Source organism: Grammomys surdaster, unplaced genomic scaffold (assembly GCF_004785775.1).
Source record: "Grammomys surdaster isolate TR1022 unplaced genomic scaffold, NIH_TR_1.0 140, whole genome shotgun sequence".
NCBI lineage: Eukaryota > Metazoa > Chordata > Mammalia > Rodentia > Muridae > Grammomys > Grammomys surdaster.
The window spans coordinates 9,098,932-9,121,429 of NW_021604598.1; the positions used below are offsets into that span (position 1 = coordinate 9,098,932).

At 40.0% G+C, this 22,498-nt stretch overlaps 1 protein-coding gene across 3 annotated transcripts in view; it reads left to right on the forward strand.

Annotated features, from left to right (window-relative positions):
- Positions 1-22,498, forward strand: part of Opcml (opioid binding protein/cell adhesion molecule like) — a 517,586-nt gene that overhangs the window by 264,769 nt on the left and 230,319 nt on the right. For all 3 annotated transcript variants that reach the window (XM_028763826.1, XM_028763827.1, XM_028763828.1), the window contains exon 2: positions 1,422-1,654. In XM_028763826.1, coding sequence (XP_028619659.1) covers positions 1,422-1,654 — 233 coding nt within the window. The remainder of the gene's footprint in view (positions 1-1,421; positions 1,655-22,498) is intronic.

The window sequence follows — 22,498 nt, forward strand, 5'->3', positions numbered from 1 at the left end:
CTCCCTCCCTCCCTCCCTCCCTCCCTCCTTTCCTTTCTACCTCTCTTTCCCCCATCAAATAAATTCTACAGATGTTTTATTTTCAAGTGGATGAATTACTTTCTAGAGAGGAACATAAATTATTTGAAGCTATGGTTTAACTAAATCAGTTTGTTGATACACTGAAGGTTACAAAACTGCACCGAATAAAAGTTAGAACCTTTCTGTTCCTTGTCACCTTCATTCATTGTGGCTCCTGTACTTGACAGAGGCTGGTCTCTTTGCCAGTCTGTGCTCTTTGGTGCTCGTCTATCTCTTCAACCTTCTTGGATCATCTTTGTACCCAACCCAGTGCTAGTCAGACTACGGGGGAAGCCTGGTTTTTCTTACCTGAAAGTTAACAGACTAGCCTGTTTCTTGTCAGTGCCAGGACAGCAGCTCTGCCACCATGTCTACTGTGAGTGTTCTACAATGGGTTGTGGGTATGCACATCGTTGGCCCCTCAGAGCATGTTCATTCTCACATTGCATTCTGGGTTCTTCTGTATCTATTTGTAGCTCCTTGGGCATAGCTGCCTGTGTTCTTCCCCAGCTGCAGGCACATCTATCTCTCTGACTTGGGGCTTGATAAACTGCAGGACATAAGCAGTGACAAGCAATAGTCATTTGCATTCCCAGCCTCTCATGTTGAAGGGCTCTCTGTGATTACAGGGTGCAGTCATGGGGTGTAGGAAGAAGGAAGAGAGACACTGTTGAGAACCTTGGATGCCCTGAAATCTTTAGAGGTAGCTGGGAGCTCTTGATGAAATCCTGGATCTTTGAGGTGGATATAATCCATCTTTGAAGGCTTCATGCAGCTTAGGGGCACAAGGAGATTATCAGCACATGGGAGGTCTGAGGTAAATAAGTTCAAGTCTTGATTAACTACAAGTTAAGTATTTGCTCATGGATTATCTGTGACCTATTTGAAATACTGATCTACTTTCTGTTCTCTGTGCCTCTGGGCCTTTGCTACCGCAATGTGGTAAATGTGCTCAAAAAATATAAACTAATTTTCAGATAAGCCTGAGGGTAAAGTAAGAGGAAAAGCCATGTGCAGGCAAGATATTCACACAATATGCTCCTAAATCAAGGAGAAATGATTTTGTATCATGGCTTCTCCTGGATGATTCAAGCTTCTCCTGCTTGTATTCAGGAAGTTTCATTAATAATTGATTGCCTGTTTTTAAAGTATTGTTGCTGTTTCATTTTCTCAGTGCCATGTAAAAACACATGTATAATATGTCTCTCTCCCCCTCTCCTTCCCTCCCTTCCTCCTGTCTCTCTTTCCTCTCTCTCCCCTTCTCTTCTTCTTTCCCTCTCTTCTCTCTCTCCCCTCTCCCCTCCATTTTCCTCTCTTCTATTCCTCCTCACCTCTCCATCCTTTCACCACATTCCTCACAGGTGTACCATAGATGACCGGGTCACCAGGGTAGCCTGGCTAAACCGCAGCACAATCCTCTATGCTGGGAATGACAAGTGGTCCATAGACCCTCGAGTAATCATCTTGGTCAACACGCCTACCCAATACAGTATCATGATCCAGAATGTGGATGTGTATGATGAAGGTCCATACACCTGCTCTGTCCAGACAGACAATCACCCCAAAACCTCCCGCGTCCATCTCATAGTGCAAGGTAAGTTACAGCTAGACCTGTGGCAGATGCTCGTTACGGAAAAGGACTGCAAATGCAATATTATTCCTTGTATTTATATATAGACACAAAAGCTCACTTCCCTCTATTAAATCCACAGGTTGAGAATTTTAAATCTTCTTCTAGAAATCTTTCAATGTTTTTCCTCTGGCACTTTGTTCTCACCAGGAAGCTTTTGTTCATATACAGCTGAACTTTCTTAAGAAACTTAGCATTTGAAGCTGGTGGAAGATTCAAACATTGATAAATGCAGTATTAATCACAGAAGTCTTTATTTCTCTAAGGCTTGTTTCATTTTTAAAAAGGCTAATATTAATGTGAAACTGGCCATATGAGTCCTAGAAATGACACTGAGTTCTAGCCAGTTCAATTCTCTCTGACATTCCTGCTGTCTATACTTCCTTCCAGTTCCAGAATGGAGCCAAGAGGGGGCTTATCATAATGATATCTTCAGGTCAGAAATAAGTTCATATGGTTAAAAAGAGCAGAAAGAGTTCGTCAATATCATTGTCTATTGTTCTGCAAATCTGACTTAGTTTAGCCCAATGCCAGATACAATATATTGAGTTTAGAAGGTCTGCATATCTGTTATCTGAAGACCATGGTAAGGCAAGGCAAGCAAGCAAAATTAACTTGTTTTGAATTATCCCAATCACTACCACTGCTTAAAATATTATTATGCTATTATGGTAAGAGTCAACTTTCAAAGAGAATTCCAGCACTCAGTGACATCATTTCTGCAGCATATGGGAAGCTTAGGTTGACTTCTCTCAAAATATTCAGCTTATGTCTGAGAGACATCTACTGGGCTCTCAGAAAGGAGCTCTCTGTATGATTTAGTCATTATCAACTTCAGTTTATCCAATTCAATCTTCCGTAGATTCAACAGACTTTTTTTTTATACATTTAGATCATAAAATATATTCACCATCCTTCTAGAGCCAGGATGATTTTTGAAAAATAAGATGTAACTCATAACTTATTTCGGTTGGTTTCATAGACCACAGTAGATGGGAGTTAGCATTTCTTCATACTCAATAGCTTCTGTTTCACATGCCCACACTTTCCTTTGGACAGCATGGCCATTACCAGCTTATTATACATATCTGTGGATACAAGTTTCAATGGATATATTGGGCCAGAGATATGTCTGTTATAACTTGTCTTCCTCAAGAGCTGTTTAAGAGACACACATTACTAAAGATTGGCTTCTATCCAATCTATTGGTTCTTATCTCTACCTCACATGATTTTAGAGATTAAAAGATATTTGTCATGGAATTGGCATCTACAGATGTTGCTGTTTTCAACAAAAGTGATCCAGCCAGAGAGAGGGTAAGCGATTGGATCAAGATCACTGCTTGGAGACTCCAGATTGCTTGCTATCTGGAACTAAAGGCACAGACATGTCTCTTCTCAAAGGATAGTGGAGGCATTGGGTGAAATTAGTAATCAAAGATTGGTTGGAATGTTCTAACATCTGCTTGTCACTTGGACTTGATTCTCCACAAGAACTATGATCCTCAGCCTTGAAGGTGGTACCTCCATGGGCTTCAAAGCATAGATGTCTTCACATCCAGAGGATGTGGTGCTTAAATAGAAAATAAGAATGTCAGGTGCTGTACAGATTCAAATAGAACAAAACTATTGGCATCAACAGAATGAGACAAACATATAGGCATGTGAGTGCTGAGACAGGCCACATGGGGTTCGTAGGGAGTAGCTACAGGATGATACCTCTGCAGTGCACTTTGGGAAATTCCTGTTATGTAATATGGAAACCTATAATGTCACCTGGGTTGTTGTGATCACTCTGGGAGAATCTGAGAGGTGTATCACATGGACAGCAGCTTCTCCTATTTTAGAAATCAGTTCCTCCCATTCTATCACACCCAAGGTCCAGCCTCTGTAGCTCTGGCCTCCTGGGAGCTTTTGGAATACAAAGGCAAGCCAGCAGGTGTTTGGAGGAAGAAGGGTGTCCTGCTGCCAGAATATTCCACACAAGAGACTTTTCATTAATCAAGAGTCCAGGAGCATGAGCTGGGCAAGGGCATTCCTGCCGGTTCTGGTGAGCAGTACAGAATCCTCAGGTGACAGATGCAGCTGCCCTGTTGCTCTTCCTACTCAGTGAGAAAGAAGCCAAGATCTGCTCTCTTCCCAGCAGCTATCGGCTTTTGTCCAGTCTATAGATTAATTTTTCAGACTTGGTGTTAGTTCAGGTTAGATAAAGATAATGAAAGTTTCCTAATCCTCTTAAAGAAGATTTATCTGACTGAGTAGAAAGCTTTTGGAATACAATAAGGCATGTATAAAACTGAGGCCTAATCTTGCCCTTAATTTCAAACTGCTGATGGGTATTGATTTCGCAATAAGAAAAACTGAAAAATTTCCGAGCTGCAACTTGTCTGTTTTTTTAAAGGATTTATTTATCTGCTATTTGACAATATTAATATCTCATTACTGCTACAAATTGGGTGCCATTAGCAGAAGAGAGACCATCCCAGACAGCTTCTAACTTTGTTTTGTTCTTCTGTTGTGTCCAGGCATGAGAGATGCTCTGCCATGGTTCATGATGCCTTAGAGACTATTGTAAAGGGCACCTTTCACCATGGGGCAGATGACACTGTTTCCTTAGTCTACCTGTTTATCAGCCACCTTCATTAAAATTCACCATTGTTCCCTTCGGTATTTCTTGGCCACTGAGGAGTTCATTTTATGTCACCACATAAGCCTGTGTAATAATGTCATCTAGACTGTATAAGTAAGTGGGAAAGAAACCTAGAGCAGTGGCAAATTGTAGTTGTGGGTCAGGTGAGTCACAGGAGGAAAACTCACTTGGCAACCCCTTCAATGACATACTGCAGTGGGGACAGGGTTAGAGGTTTAGGTGTGGGGGGTGAGAAGCAGGACACAGAGGGACAAGAGAAGCTACAAGTTGCTTCCAGTAGCCAAAGCAGTGTCATGAGCATGGACCGTGGCTCTTCCTTGAGAAATGGAGAGATGCCTAAGAGATATTTTCTAAGGGCAATGGTGAGAACTGACCCTTCATGCTTTGAATGAGGAAGAAATAAATGAGAATAGTTATAGAATATAGAATAGAATATAGTTACGAATTTGGGGAAATGATTGTGGACTTGGTAGTAACCGCAGAGATAAAATTCCATGACTGTCTGAAAGAACAGCATCATACAGATGTGACAACATGAAGGTGCAGCTGTAACTTAACACCAGTGATTGAGAGTATGTCATGTCAGGGTTTACTAGCTTGATAGAGGCTGAGCTTCTAAAGCTAACTCTTCCTAGAGAGCAAGAATCATGACTTATTTATCTGGAGCCACACATTAGCCTGCTGAGGCATTGCAGACACTCAGGGATGTTTATCTGTGAGGGGATCCAGCAAATGTACCAACATCTGAAGGAGGCATCCTGAAACCTATCTAAGCAGACATGGGTGTTGAGGTGAGCCACCCATTGTTCACTGAGTTCAAGTGGATAGTCATAGAGAAAGTTCTCAGGAGGGGAGAAGACTAGAACATGCTAAGAGATGTACCATATTAGGGATGCCTCAGATTCCACACATTTTATTCAGTTCTGTTCAAAGATGCTCATAATCTCTTCTGTATTTGAGCCTTGCAACAAACTCTGGAAAGCTGCAGTACATTGATTGTTATGTCAATTTGCAAATTAAGAAACTGTAGCTCAGAAAGGTAGGAAACTGCCATGATTCCCAAGAGCCAAAAAGTAGAGACTGAACTTGAACTAATACCACATTGATACAGGGAAATTTGGGGTCATCTCTTGGGGTTCTAAGTCTCATTTAAGAAGAAATCAGGCATGGACTCAAATGGAAGCTAATGACAATTATTATTAAAATGTAAAGGAGATAAACCCCCAGAGCAGGAGGGCTTCATACCTCAGCAACTATCCTGAGGAGAAAAAGGAAAAGCCATGCCACTGAAATTGACATGGAGGTCAGACACATGGTGGACTGGCAACAAAGTGGAGGGTGTCAAGACTTTAGGGAAAGAACAAAAGAGCCTAAAATGTTGGCTCACATTGTTAAGGAAAGCATATCTAGAAAAGAGATAGAAAAAAAGTAAAGGAAAACTGGGTTGACTTAGGAAGCCACATGGCTGTGGGCTGTAACTTACTGTAATAGGAGTGGATTCTAGGAAGAAAAATACAATATCTCATTAAAGGGCTAACTATTCTTCTTATCCTTTTAATAAGGCTGACAGGTGAGTTTGCCCTTGGGATTGACCCTTGGGCTAGTGATTGATACAGCTCACCTGTAATGTTGAGAGTCTACCCAGAGATTCTATTCTCTAGATCAGAGGTTGTCCCTCCATGGGCCTTTGCTGTTACAGTAATAGTTTGACTGCAAGATCAGCATCTCAGCTTATTCCAGTGCCTCTCTCCTGCCAATCATGCTTGCTTACTTCTCTGCTCTGGGGTCATAAAAAAATGTCTCTGATTTTTTCTTGTATATTATTTTGTTTTGTTTCCTTCTTGCTGCCAATATTGAATTGTCCCACCAGGAATTAAGGACAAAGCCCCCCAAAAGAAAATAAGCAGAGAGAGGGGGACTCCAAAGCTGCCATAAATGGTACAAAGAAGCTGGGAGACAGGCAGAAAGAAGATAATTAATTTTCTAGTAGCTCATCCCTCCAGGGGTACACATTTTAAATGTTACCATTTTATCCTATGTAAGTACTGAAAACCCCTTTTCCTTTGGGGATCCAAGATCTAATTGTCATCCTAATCTTCATTAACTCTCCATGTTCTGGAACCTCACCAGATCTATGAATACTGGTGGTCTGGGGTGTTGCTATCTGTTAGAAATAGATACAGAAGGGAAGTTGTGTCTATTTTTTCTTGAGGAGTGTTAATATTCTTAGCCTATTCTCTGGGCTGGCTTAGGAATCTGTGGCCTGTTAGGTATTTCTCTTCATGGACTGAATGTTTTTTTGCAAACCCTCGATTTATTCTGAGGCTTAGAAATGATTACTCCTAGGATGAAATAGGCTCCACATGCTATGCAACATGCTATGCCAGCATGAGAATATGAGTTCGATTCCCAGCAGCCACATCAAAATGCATATATGTAATCCTAGCACTGGAAAGGAGGAGTGGGATCCCTAGAGCTTACTGACTAGTCCTCACTGAGTCAGTATACTGCAGATGTCTTAAAAGATAACGTGGAGGAAACTGAGGAAGATATTGAGGCCTCCATGTACAGGCATATGTAAATACATGTGCATTGACATGCACCCAATCCTCCACCCTCCTCACATACACACAGACACACATACATGAAACAGAGATAGAGACAGGAATACAAACACTTTTAAATTCATACATAGAGGACTTCACAAAAGGCTTCTGTAATTTCTATATATACAAATATCTTTGGGTGTTTTAACGTGGATCCTGTTCTTGGGAGACTAGCTGTTATCTGAAATAATGCCCACCCAACTCCTCTTGGGCCCCGCTAGCTTCTGCATTGGCTACATTATGCAGTAAGCATGTCCCAATTGATCTTTGCATCTACTTGACAAACTATGCATCATCTTCATATCTTACAAATAAAGAAACCAAGGCTTAGATTGAAACTGTGCTAGATGATAGAGCTAGTAAGTGTTTTAAATTCCCTTCACTGCATTTATTCATTTGGGTTAAGCTTTTGGCACTGGAGAGAAAGCTATCAAAATACAAATAGTCAACAAGGCACTTTGCATGCATTATCTCTTTTGATTATTCTTTACAAAATCCCTGGAAGACAGAGCAGAAAGTCACCACTCTATAAAGCACAAAATTGAGATTCTGGGAGTCAGGAGTGAATTGAATGAATTAGGCTGGCTGGGAAGTGGCCAAGCACCTCTTAATGAAGGTATTTTTTTGCTAGGTATCCCCCAGAATCATGTCCCTCTGCCACACTGCTAATGCAGAGTTAAGTGAATGGGCAGGAAAATGCTGCCCTTTATGAGGAAAACAAATTCTAAAGGTGCTAAGAAGAAAGGCAGATGTTGAAGAGAAATTTCTGCGTTGGGAGCTACAGGCACCTGGGAGGACGGTTTACAGCAGGGTGATACAGACAGAGCCACACAGTGCACAAGATTTTTCAGAGACTAAACCACTTCCAACTCTTCTTTGTACCAAACCTTTTCCCTGTGATTTCCCCCTCTCCTCCCAAATATTACAAAGTCATTTGAATTAACGTGTATAATTATGAGCTTAAAGAAAAGCAAGCAGTCAACCTGAAATACATTTAATTTATTCAGCCGCTATTTTAAATTATAATCACACTTGTTCTTCACAGAAGCAAGGTGGAAAAGTGGAAAAGAACAAGCCTGGGCATGAGAAAACATACTCCCCAGCCTAAGGTTGGCTCCTGAGTCTTTAGGACATTGCCTTCCAGGTTTCTTATCCTGGGATGAACAGCATGCAGTAAAACTGATTTTCTCTGTGCAGTATGCACATTTTAATCCTCTCTGTAGGGGCTGGTGAGATGACTCAGTGGGTAAAAGCGCCTGCTGCCAGGCGTGATGACCCTACATGTTGCAGGGAGAGAATTGATTTCTCACAAATTGTCCTTCGTGGTCCACACTAATGCATCACGGCCTAGCCTATCCACAAGTATACTCAGACACATAAACACTAACAAAGCAGTTAATAAAATCCTCTGTGCATACATGTACATGCATCTCTCTCTCCCTTACTTTCATGCTTCCCCCTTCCCCTCCCCCTTCCTTTCTCTGTGTGCCCATATATTCCATTTTGCTACAAGGTTCTGAGCCAGGAACTATAAGCAGAATCTATGTATCTGTGGCCATGAATCACACAAGGTAAAGGATCCCGCAAAATGATGTAACACCTTCTCTGGGCTTCATTTCCTTGGTTTTAACATGAAGGTGGAGGTTGGGTGGGCTCAACTGCTCCTTTCTGATAATTCTATCTTGATAATTCTATCTTATGATTTTTCAGTATAATTTCTCAAAGGAAGGTTTGTTTGTTTGTTTGTTTGTTTGTTTGTTTTAACTGGGACTGTCTCTTCTAGTTTTACCCACTGATAGGGCAATCAGAAAGTTTGCTCACAAACCTTTACTAGTTTATGGGTTTTACTAGTTTATTGGTTATTTGGACTCAGAAATTACATCAGAATAGCATCGTTAGTGGGGACTCTGAATATTATCCATAATGGAAAGGGTTTTTAAAAATTTCTCTTTCCTGGTTCCTCTCTGAAAATAAATCACATAAAACTTTGGTATTTGTATGTGTGTGTGAGTGTATATATATATATATATATATATATATATATATATATATATATATATGAATATATGTATGCATGTATGTGTCTTTGTATCATCTATCTATCTATCACCTATTTATCTATCATTTATCATATATTTATTTATAATCATCTATCATCTACTATATATTGTCTATCATCTATATATTACCTCTATTTTTTTCTTACATTTACTGTGTACGTATATGAATGTGTGTGTGCATATGTGTGTGTGCCAGTGTGTAGGCATACATGTGCCACGGTACACATGTGGTATCAGAAGACTACCTGCAAGATTCAATTCTCTGCTTCTACAATGTGGTTACTGTGGATGAAACTCAGTCATCAGTTTTCCTTGCATGTGACTTAAACCACTAAGCCATTTCATCTGCCCTGTGTATTCTTTATTAAAGGATTAGAGTGATTTCAATGACAACTGAAGCCACTGAAGGAATCAGTGATGATGCCCTTATTGTCAGGAGATCATCTGCATATGACAAAGGAAGATATCTTGGGAACCATCCTTCACAGGAATAGTAATATTTTTTTCTTGGCTATGACAAAATACTCAACAGAATCAACTTAAGAGGGGTTTCTTTTGGTTTATGGTTCAGTGAAGTTCAGTGCATCATGGCAGAGAAAGCATGCAGACACAGTGATGGGTTGACTAGTCACATTGCCTCTGCTGTCAAGGAAAGAAAGAAATGAATGCTGAGCACACCAGGCTTCCCTGCCCCTTCCTACATTTATCCAGTTCTTGGCATGCAGCCCACTTTGAGGCCTAGTCTTTCCTCTTCAGTTAAATATATCTGTAAACATACTCAGAGACACACCTAAGGAAAGTACCTTAGATGGTTCTACAATCCAGTCAAGTCAACAGTAAGAATTAAAATCACCTATAAAGTACATAATTAATAGAAAAAAGAACAGACAGACAGACAGATAGATACTTACCCTATGTACATATGCTTCTTTCATGCTTGACCTCAGCAGTCTCTTCTGACCTGGGATTTCAGAATGAAGTTCACACTTGCACTCTGGGCATCCTTCTTTCTCTGATATGAGATGATGTTTGTTAACTGCTATCTGAATTTGATACCTCTAGAGCAAGAATTGAATGGATGTTCACCTTTTTCCTAATCTCCCAAGTTCAGATGCCTTTCATAGTATGATGTATACTCTATAATGACACAGTCCCAAAACACATGGATCGCAAGGATGGTTTCTTTCTTAACTAGAACCTTTCTCACATTATTGTGAGGAGAAATATGAAGCTTTGTTCCACTGCTTCAGAACTAAAACCATAACTCCTTTGCATTTGCACATCCTCATTCAAAGCTCTCTCCCACACAGTGTTGACTAGTTTTGTGTCTATTTCCCTGTGACCTCTGAAACTCTGTGGCCCCCTCTAGTGCATATTGAGGTCAGCTTTCGTGTAGATGTGAAGTGGTAACCACTTGATCCTTTTGCAACAGTTGTCCTTGATTCAAGGTAGAACTATGAAGAATTGATCTATTCCAAGGTAAAGGAGACTCAAACAGAATTTGACACAGGATGAATTCCTTGCCAGTGCCAAAGGTGGTTGATGTATCTGCCAAAAGGACTTCCCCCTGTCTTCCATGGCAGTCCAGGCTTGGGAAGCATGTGGGCTTTTTTTGGATCGAAGCACAGTTCTGACACAAGCCAGGAAGGTGCTGCCAGTCTTGGCATCTGCTTTGGAGACGTGTACAGAAGCAGAAGCCAGGAAAAGAAGTGGCAGGGCCGGGGGTCTGTTGTCTGCCTTGTTTGCAGCAGAATTAAATAAACTGAGACTCATATAAAGTCCACTCATAGCATCATTGCTGGTGTGGAGGTGGAGGGGAAATTGAAATGTTTGTTGTGTCCTCCTCAATTTGCATGGTTGTCACAACTTGTGTCCTCAGAAGCCAGTCAGCCAACAGCTCCAATAAACAACAAAGATCTTTACTTACACATCCTGGTACTGTGAGCAGAACCACAACTGTACTTACTTAAAGAGTGAATTAGTAATATCATCAGCTCTTTTAATCTCTTTTAGTTTATCAAATCCCATTACTCTAACATAACAACACTTCAAACTTAGCCTTCCGTGAATATTACTCATAGTTTGGCATCTGGAGAAATTTAATGCAGAGTATCAACATACTCAAAAAGAGAGCAAGACTCCATACTTGGAGTCTCTTACTTGAATTCTTTAACATGGCTTTGAGGATCTGGTTAACATGTGTCAAGTTCAAGAACAATAACAATAGTAACTACCCATTGTGTTTGATCTTATTTTGACTTAAAAAAAAAAAAACTACCCAAAACCATTGGCTATTCCTTCTCTAAAAGTTCTCTTTTATTGGTGGGAGATTGAAAAGAAATACAGGTGAAGAAAGATTATTATAATGCAAGTATTATAAGACCCTTTTCTAATAACAGTACCCTTGACCCATGTTCATTGAGTAGTATAGCACTCCTTTGAACCAATTCTATTTTCCAGTTAACCTCAATAGATCATAATATAATACTTTCTCTAATTTTTGAATGGCAAAACGGGATTAGAAAGACCAGGGAAGTTGTCCTGGGCTACTAGCTCTTAAGTCCAAGGTTGAGATTTTAGTTCAGTCCAGTGTATAGTGATAGCTCATCCCCCATACATTTAGAAAGTATTCTTCTACATTTCAGGAATTCTCACAGCACGTGTGCCCAGCCTGCCTGGTTATGGCCACAGAGTGTACTCTCCTTTAAGTTTCCCTCTCCTTGGGACACTTCAGCCAAGCTTCCTGTAGACAAGATCTGTCTTTCTTAAGACTTCCCTGCCCCTTCCATTTTTTTCATCTCAGTAACTATAATTTCCTCTGAAATGTTCATACTGGCCCCATATCTCTGTTCTTTGTTCATAATAGTCTTCTGTAACTCCACTCTCTCATTCTATCAGACCGAGCATCTCCACATGTTCCACACTGAACTTGACTCCTTACTCCCAAACCTCTTCTTTCCTATAGATTCACAACCCTATTTCAAGCAAACATTTGACTAAAATTTAATTCTTCCCTCTCCTGTCTTTTCTTTCTCCTCTTTTCTGTTCCCCCAAGAAAGAATTTAATGAAGAATCTCATTCTCCTTCTCCACTGGCTTGTCCTATCATAATACCCGATGTCTGATGTCTTTCTCTCTCTCTCTCTCTTTTTTTTTTATGTTATTTGACGGTGATGCACGTGCTCAGGTTTTCAAAATATATTTTGTTGTTTTTAATTGACACACAGTAACTAGGCATTTTTATGGTGCATACTGTGATATTTAGGTGTGATGTAAACAGTGTGGGGTGATCAGAACAGGGTAATTGGACGATCCATCACCTCAGACATGTATCATTTCTTTGTCCTGGAAAGAATCAGAGTTCTCTCTATGAGTTATCTGGAAACATATGAATTGCTACTGATTTCCTTTTAATAATGACATTATCAAAACCTTTCAGACCACCATTGTGCATGCTAAGGATCTAGGGACCACTGTGGTTTCCATGTGATTTCCTCTTTCTCCACTTCGGCATCCTACATACTGCTGTATTCATGTTTGTCTCTACAGCTCATCATCCAGCAACCAACACTCTTTCCATTCCTCCAACAAGTCTTGTTTTGACTGTTCTGTTTCTCTCTGGATATTCAAATTCTAAAGAAAGCTATACTTCTCACTAGACCCCTGTTGTGAAGGAAATGCCTGTATTTGTGTTCTTTAACACAAGAGATGGCAGCCACACATGGCCAATAAGAAGCCCAAATACAGCTAGTAAAACTGAGGTTCTGACTTCTAAGTCATATCTGTATTAATTGAATTGATTTGAGATAACCAAGTAGGACTATTACCTTTCTTACTATTCTACACTAGTATAGAGTTCCTAAGTCTCAAAGCCTCAGGCTGCCTTTGAAACTCTGGTTGCTAAAAATTTGCCTGTACTCCCTTATGATACCTGTGCCTTTTTAATAGTTTCAGTTATTGATTGATCTCTTTTTCCCCTCTTCCCTATAATTTATTTGAAACCAAGAGCAGGAACTAATGTCTTGATTTTCACTACAGGGACTGTTTAGGGATGGCAATCTAAATTGTCATGACCACATAACCATCTCTCTCTTTCTCTCTTTTTACGTTTACATTTGATTTTAACCATTCATTAAAAATAATACCAAAATATCCAAACTATATTCTAATTATCATTTTATGCAAAAGTGAGGAAAAATACCAGTTGTTCTTGAGAGAGAACAAGTGTGTCAAAGGATAACTTAGCTGAAAGACACACAGGAGATAAGTGAAGGCCACACTGGGACGAGCAGTATGCCTGGATTTATTCCATTTGCTTCCTTGTGCTTACGATAGACTGTATGCACTACATTGAAGGCATCAAAAATGTATCTGCTGGATAAATGAATTCTTAGTAAAACCTCTGGAAATAGCCCATAATTTAGAGCTTTTGGGCAAACTTTGTCACTCAGTGATTTTCCTTTAGTGGCAGTGCAAATCACCCTCAAACAAGCTGCCCCCCAGCGGCTACCCTGGCAGGCAGACCTAGAAATCTACAAACCCAGCCTGCTGCAGTGAATTTAATGGGTGGATTATGCGCTCTGATTGGCCAGCTAGCAGACATTAATGGCCAGTTAGCAACTGTGTTCAGGTCAATTAATTTATATTTGTATTTTGCAAACTAAAAGTTGCCCTGTTAGATTATTGATTCTTTGTCCCTGTGTTCAATTTGTTTTTAATTGCACCATTGCTGGGCCAAACCCTCCCTCCTGGCAAGCTAGTAATAAATCTGCCACCATCTCAACAATCAACAATAAACGTGTCTCTTCATGTCATTATTAATATGTCTCTTGGATTAGTTCATTACCATGGTTAACAGTTTATAAGAGGCAAGTGGCACACTGCCAGAAAGAGTCCTTCTCTCAGGGGCTATTTTGTCATGTTGGAATTGATGGTCTCAGGCCTGCATGTGTCTGAGAACAGGGGTCTGGGATTTAATTTAATATAGCTGGAATTTGAGCTCCCTAATCCTCTTTTTATCATAAATAGCTTTAGAAGATATTGTTGAAATAGAGATTTACTCACCGTCTCACTCAATTCTTCTTTTCTCTTTTCAATTCTTTCTCTCTTTTTATCCTGTTAATTTATCCTTAATTTCTGTTTGGATAGAACTCATGCTGTCAAAAATAATATGACAGCTACTTGGGCAATAGACCTTCCCCAGGTAAGTGAACCATACAGTCTCTGGGTGTTGAGGTTTCACTATGGGATATTTGCTAATTGAAGGCAGAAGGGAGTTCCCTGGGTGTGGCATATCCATGGCTGTTGACAAAACTACAGAAATACTGCACTCAGAATGCTACCTAAATTGAGGTCAATACTAGAAAAGAGAAATCTCTATAGAAGATTACAAAAGAAGAGATACTCATTAATTTTAGAATTGTTATTGTCTCTTTTAAATAGTAAATGTTTTTAGGGCAACGAACAGATGCTAAGTGAATTTACAGTATGGTATAATAGGTATTCCTTTGTCTCAGGAATGTCAAAGGATAAATCCAAATGAACTAACCGTTTTGTCCAATGCTCACTCCAGAGGACAAAATGCTAACAATCTAATAATCTAAGATGTAGATAAATGACTTGAATTATTATTTGCAACATGAACACGTTTCCTGGCACATAGATCTCCAACACAAGTCAATCTAGTTTAGTGAGCTACCAGTGGCTGAGTGAACTTGATGTTTATAATGGTCACTATTGATTACCATGTTGACAAGATTTAGACTCACAGTGGAAGGGTGCCTCTGTGATAACTACCAGTGAGTAATTATCTAGATTATGTTATCCTCTAGCCTTGTGATGGAGTCTTTGGTTTGGGTTAATTGATACAGGATGACCCAAGCTCAAAGCAGGTCCAAACATTTCCTGGGCATGAGTCCTAGTCTATAGAAAGAAAAAAAAAGTAGAAGCTCATTGTGCACTGGTGTTCATTTCCCTCTGCTTAACTGTGGATGCAACATGGTGGAGTGCTTCAAGCTCTTATTGCGATAACTCCCCCCATCATGATAGGTTATAACTTCAAACCTAGAGCTAAAACAACCCCCTTCTCTCTTGCATTGCTCTTGTTGGGGGTATTCCATCAGGGCAGCATGGAAAGTAACAAGACAATGCAAGGTGTCTATTCTGAGAAGACTCTAAGGAGCCTAGGACAGTGGAAAAAGAGGGGGCAGAAATTGTCTTGGGAGGCATAGAAAAGAAGACACCAAAGGCAAAAGATGGAAGGGTAGCTTGAAGATGTCTTAGAGGACAGTTTTGTTTGGAGAGTACAACGGAAGGTGAGGGAAGCCAGGGGATGGAGAAAATGGCTGGAAGCAAGCAAGCAAGAGATGGGGTTTCAGCCAAATGGCAGGCTATTCCAAGTTAATCACTGGATAGTGGTAAGAATGCTTTCCACTCATCCAGAAATGAAGCTGGCTACATAGTACCAAATGAGAAATACATATCAAGTCTACATTGAAGGCTTTGCTTTCCTCAGGAAACTTTGTCATGTGATAGCATCACTGGGGCACATTAAGAAAGAAGAAACTTCAAGCATTTTTGATGGGTTCACTCTTATATGCTAAAATGCACCTCTTTGTCTGGTATGAATTTCTACCACTGTTATCACACCCAAAATACAATGACATGAGTCATTGTACAAGAAAGTACCAAAAGAAAAGAAAACTTCATTCTAGTTAAAAAAAAAAAGCAGTAAAACTCTGGCTATTCCATATAACATCTCTGAGTACCCACTTTTAACACCCCATGGGTACAAGTATTAAGTGACAAACCCTGAGCCCTGGCCACGCAGATCCAAAGTACCAACAGCTGTTACAGAATCAGAGAAGGCAAAATAGCTACTCAAGGACTAAAGCGCCCTGGTCCTTAGCTCAGCGACAGCAGGGTGGAAAGTAAGGGGACAGGAAAATCAAAGTTCTTTTTTAAAAAAAAAAATTATCACACATCGAGGTAAAATGTCCCCACAGCAGGAAAGAAAGTGGAAAACATACCAAATCAATCACCTTAAAAATAAGGCTTAAAACCTTCCAGTGCATAAGATGTAGGGGGAGGGAATAATGGGCCCAACAGCTGGAAAATGTTTTATTAAACTACATGCTGGCTGCCACAGCACACACAAGAAAATGCAATTAAGGTCGGACCATTAAAAAGATGCCCAAGGATAGCTCCGAGAAAGACCAGGGGGCAATCAGCAGGTGCCCAGACAGCTTTCAAAGGAAACTCACTTTGAAAAAGTACCAAGCAGAAGGTAGATGTACCTCAGACTTTGCAGACTTTTACTGGGTGCTTGTAGCCTCCTTGCCCTCAGAGGAGTTGAAGATGGCTGTTGTGCGCAGAAGAGTCTAAGGAGAGAAAGTAAATTTGAACACAAACATGAACAGGTGCTGACCGTGATCAGAAATCTGGTTCTGTCTTCATTTCAGTTGCAGTGTGTTTGAGGACATCTTTTGCCCCTTAGGAGCATACACATTCAGGTAATGGTGATATGTCAAATCCAATGTCACTTGAACATTACTCTAGATAGCTTTCTGAGTAAGGTAGACCAGGTGCCTCTGAGACTATGGACTACCTTAGCCATTCCACCATATGCCATCTGATCCCTGCCAACTGACACAAGCCCAGGGGAGTGTACAAGCCAACTGTCCCATGAGAGGGGCCAGATTGTGCTGGACCCATGCCTTGGGGAGCAGCTGGCTTTCTCACTATGATCTACAAGAGCCAGAGGGCACAGTAGGAACACACTGCTCCTCTCTGGGTCTTTGCCAGGGACATAGTTCTCAGCTGCTCACCAGAATCACAGGGTGATGGAGACATGGTGACATGCTTGAGTTTGACTTTAATTGTTCCCCTAGAGATTCAGGCTTCAGGGTTAGTGCCCTCCTTGGTGCTCTCACGACCTGATAGACTGTAGAACCTGGGCTCTAATGTGAGGCTCATAGGCCCTATGAAGTGCAGAAGAATAGTACCACTTCCCTTCTTGGGCTCACTTTGTCTTTCACTTCCTCAACAAAGGTGTGCAACTTTCTTCTCAAATATATCCCTACCATTCCATACTGTGTCACCACAGGCTCACAAGCAACACTGTGGCTAAGTCAGTGACAGGAGGACCCAAATGAAGGCAAAATAACTGTTTTCTCTTATGCCTTAGTCACTTCAGGTATTTGATACACCGACAGAAAACTGCCTAGAAGTCCACTACTATCTCCCCATTCTCCAGGGAGCCCTGTATTACTCAATCCTGCAAGCCCAGTTGCTGACATCCCTCATCCCTGAAGGAGTCTTTCTAGTACCTAATTCTCTCTAACCATGGAGGAGCTCTACCATGTCAACAACAAGATGAGGAGATGTCACTTGCTCTCGGGCTTTCCTGACTTCGAAACTGGTAGGGATAGCCACAAACACCATGTTCTGGTCACTCTATAAGTATATCATTTCCCTATCAAATCACAGGCACCATAGAAAACAGGGAGATGTTGATAACCTCCCTGTGGATAAAAGGGTTTGCCTCTATGCAAGACATAGGACTAACACTGATTATCTGCTCAATAATACTTATTAAATATGTCTGGCATGTTATGAATCCTCAGTCAGTATTTAACAATAAATGATGAAAATATTTGGTTGAAGTGAACTGAAACAAATTGACTTAAGCATATTTGAGCAAGCAAAAATCATCCATAAATCTCATATTGTATAGATGATACTGTATGTAGTATATGGCTGTTGGGCTGAATTTTTAATTGACTCACAGTGACTGTTCGTATTTATGGAGTACAATGCTTATTTTAATACATGTGCATATTGTATAATGAAATCAAAGTAATTCCCATGTCTGTCACCTCATGCAGTTACCATCTGTTGGCGGTAACATTTAAAACCGTCCTTTCTGGTGATTTTGGAATATACAATACATTATTGTTAATTATAACCACCGTATCACTGCAGAACACCAGAACTTATCGTTCCTATGTAATTGTGATATTGAACCCTTTGACTAGCCTCTCCCCAGAGTCTTCTCCTCTTGCAGATGTTTCAATAACCATGCTCCTATGTAATCCTGTAAAGTTAACTCTCAGTTTCATATATGGGAGACATGCATTATCTGTCTTTCTGTGTCTCACTTATTTTACACACATGACTCCTGATTCAGGAGGAGTAGTGACACTCTTCTGTTCATTACTGGGCTTCTAGCTTTTTCTTCTACCAGACCATGACACCCCACTGGGAAATACCCTTGCTACTCAGTATTTTTACTTAGAAACCTTCTGCTAATAGTATACCTGTAACACTGGAACACTACTGTGTATCTTGTCATGGTCCTAAGAGGTCTACGGGATATGAGATCAAATCTGCCAGTGATTCCATGTCTTCTAAGGCAGAGAAGAAACATCAGCTGCAAAGTGCCCATGGTGGCTGTACAAAGCCTGATTTTATAGACTCCTGTGATGTTAGAAAGGGGAAACAATTTCTGGGTGTAATACAATTTAGAACATGCTCCTGTTTTTCTCAAATGCTATTGCCTTGCAGTGATTTTCTGTCTGTGGTGAGTGAATGGTCCCTAGGCTATAGCTCCTGTAGAGAAAAGTGATGGTGAGTTACCCCAGCAGGTATTGTATCTCAGTCCAGACTTGCTTAGTCATATGTGATGACATCTACCTCTCCTTACTGTGACTGCTGCAAAGTTACCCTACTCAAGTCTCTACCCCAGTATCTTAATCCTTATTTCTCTAAATGGGCAGTGCTCTGCTCTGAAGCAGGAAAGGCCTCTTTGGAAGGCCTGAGGGCCACTCTAACTCTGCCAGGGCATTTGCATATATTTGCATAGAATTGGCTTGCAAGCAAAGTGATTATGCGCAATTCTGCTCTCCACAGTAAAGAAATTGCTTGGATTCAGAAACAACTTTCAGTTCTCAGAACACAACTAGGTAATGATTACTTTTTCCAAGAAGAACGCAGGACTGTGATTTATAGTGAACAACAAGGGGCCCAGGTGTCAGAGGGATGCTCCAAGAGCAGGAGTTATCTAGCTGGGCTCTTGCCTTGCTGGCTGCTGCTTTTCCTGAGTGTCACCTTGCACTTAGTTAGGTGAAAAGTTGGGACACTGCCTCTTGATTTTGATCTCATGCCCTCTGGCAAGCTGCTAGAGAGTTCTCCTCAGTGAGCAATCTCTAGTACCTCTGTTTCTCTCAATATATTCCACACATCTCTTACTGAAATGAAGCTTGAGACTACAAGCCTTTCTTCTCATTCCTTGTCAATTGAAAACCTCATAGGTCCCAGACCTTTTGTTGTTGTTGTTGTCCCTTAAAAATGCTGTTACCATAGATGGCACCATGTTTTAGTATATATAAAATGTAAGTGTCTTCTTAAACTTTCAAAGATGATAACTACTGGTTATAAGAATATTATGTAGCGAGTCAAAGTAACTAGAAGATCATCTCAATATCCATCACTTTTGCTTAGATGTGATGATTAACTTTCCAGTGTCTCTCTCATGATGAATAAAGATGTGGAAGTAGATTGTCCCTGAAATTCATTTATGTTCTGAGGTTCAGACTTTTCTGGGCAACGAACAGTTATTCTACCCTCTACAAATACATGTGTGTGTGTATGTGTGTGTATCATATATGTATGTATTGCCATTTATAATTGTGCATTTGTGTATAATATAAAGATTCATTTCACACCTACCCATTATTTAGTGTTTTTGTTCACCTCACTGTTTATGAACAGCTACTATCTGAAAGCATAAGCTGCATCTCTTGCTCATCATACCTGTTCAGTCCTGTGCTGTGTATTGATGATCAGTCACTGGAAAACACCACCATCTGCCTTTAGAGGAATATTCTATCACCTTCCAACACTGTAGGATACATACTGGGAGGATAGATATCTTGGCTCTGTCCACACCAGCAAGATACAGTGGATGACAGCTCACAGTGACATTTGCTCAACAGAATTAAATGAACCACTCCTCCCGGTTCTAATGTTTGCCCTTATAATTATATTTTTAATAAAGATAGACCATCAACCAAGGAGAAAGTAGTCATAATTCTGGAGCTTTTACGTTGCTTTTATTAATTAATATATATATGTTATATATAAAAACTGAGACTAGAGAGATGGCACAGTAGCTAAAAGTACTTGGTGCTTGGAAGCTTATACAGAGGACCAGGCTGTTCTTAGCCCACACACAATGGCTTAGAGCTGTTGATAACCCCAATCTCAAGGTATCTGACATCATCTTCTGGCTCTGCTGACACGAGGCATGAATACATACATAAATGCAACACTTAACATAAATTCAAACAAAATAGAAAAACACAAAAATAAAAATAAATAAATCTTAAAAAGAAAATAAAACCTTTGCTTTTGGAAATGGTGCAACAGAAGAGAATTGACTTCTCCTTTCTCTAGAAATCTTAAGGTATTCTGGGTTAGTCTGTACCTCCTGGATACCCAGGCATGACTTCATTGAATCCATTACATTTTGTTTTGTGATGGCTAAGGCCGATCTTGACAAGATTTTGAAACAAGTACAATACAGGTGACTGTACACTCCTGTGAGAGGTTTTCTTGATAGATTATTTAAACCAGGAAGACCTGCCCTACATATGGGCCACAATTTATGGTGGCAGTTCACATATGAGGACATAGAAGAAGGAAACTTTTGTTCTTGACCAGCTTGATCTCACTGTCACTAGCACATTCATCTATTCTGCTGCTGTAGCATCCCTGTGCTAATTCTAGAAATAGCTTCTTGAGGATTCCAGCATAGACTGAAGACCAACAGCACTTTACAAGTCCTCTAGGGCCTGGAGTCTAGACTCCAGTGCCAGACTGGAACTGCTGACACAGACAGTCTCGCAGACTAAACAACTACCAGATTCTAAGCCTCTCCAATGTAAGATACTCACTGTTGACCATCAGGTAGTGTAAGGCAATCTAATAAAATCCATACATATATAATGTATAGGTATATGCACACTTATATATACACATGCTATTTTGTTACATTTTAGAACCCTGACTTATTTTTTTACCTACTTATTTATTAAATGCCAATTGTTTTCTAGGGTAATTTGACCTCTTCTTTTGAGTGTTCTTAGGCACATCTAGGATGAAGCTTATGCCTGGTTACCTCTCTGTTCCCTGTCCTATTGATTGGCACTGTTAAACACATTGGGTCTTGACCTAAAATTAAAACTGTAGTCCTGCACACCAGTGCTTCCTTCCAGCTCTTAAACCCATGGGTCCATCATAAACTATTTAAGATGCTATAATGCAATACCACAGGGTCATTGTCCTAACAGCAGAAATATATTTTCTCATAACTCTGGAGGCTGAGAATCCAACCAAAATCAAGCTAAGTATAGAATAGTTTCTGATGAGGATGGTCTCCTTTGTTGACAGAATCTTCTTATTGTATCTTTAAATGGCAATTTCTGGGAAGAAAGGGGAAATGGGGGAGGGAGGAAAAGAGAGAAGAGAGAGAAAGAGAGAAAGAGAGAGAAAGAAAGAATGAGAGAGAGAATTGCCACTAGTTTAGAGACCTTGCCTAATTTAATTTTTAATTTTAATTTTTAATTTTTTTAATTTCTCATTTAATTTTTAATTGCCTACTCTAAGAACTTTTATAAAAGGCCATCTCACTGGGGTTATGCCTCTACATGACATTTTGATGGGAAAATAACCCAGCATATAACAGTTACCAAATAAGGAAAATTTGTCTTCTTATAATTCAAAATCTTAGTGACTTAATTTATAGTAAAAAGTAATGTTGTTTCTTGCTCATTATCCTTATTGCTGGGAGATGAGGCAAGCACGTGATCAGAGTCCACGCAGATATTCAGGAATAGAAGTTGATACAGGTTCTACCATCTTGAAAACACAGTGAAACATATCACCTGTGGTCAGAGATATGTAGCAGCAGGCTAGAAGGTATGGTAAAGACCGAATATAAAAGCTATGTTTTGTTGAGTGTTATTTTTTATTTCTTTCCTTATCTTTTATGGGCCAGGCTTCTAACCAATGGAATGTTTATGGGCCACTCACAATCTTTGGTTGTAAAGTCCTGACAAGCTAGAAAATATGGTCCAGTTTTGTGAGACTGGACTATAACAGGAGGACAAAGCTTTGGGTAGATAGCTAGCCTGTCTCTGTCATATCAAAACTATTCTTTAAAACATTCTGAACTCTGCTGACTCTACTATACTTCCCTTCCCAGAAGTCAGATATAGGGGACCATTTTCAGTCATATGGACTTCTCTAAAGCAGGCTAATCACATTTATATCTAGTCTTTCTAGTTGCTTTAATAATTGTGAAATAATCATGACACAGAATATATTATTTTAACCATCTCTAAGTATATAATTCCATTGTGTCAAATCTAAATATCTATATCCATCCATCTATCTATCTATCTATCTATCTATCTATCTATCTATCTATCTATC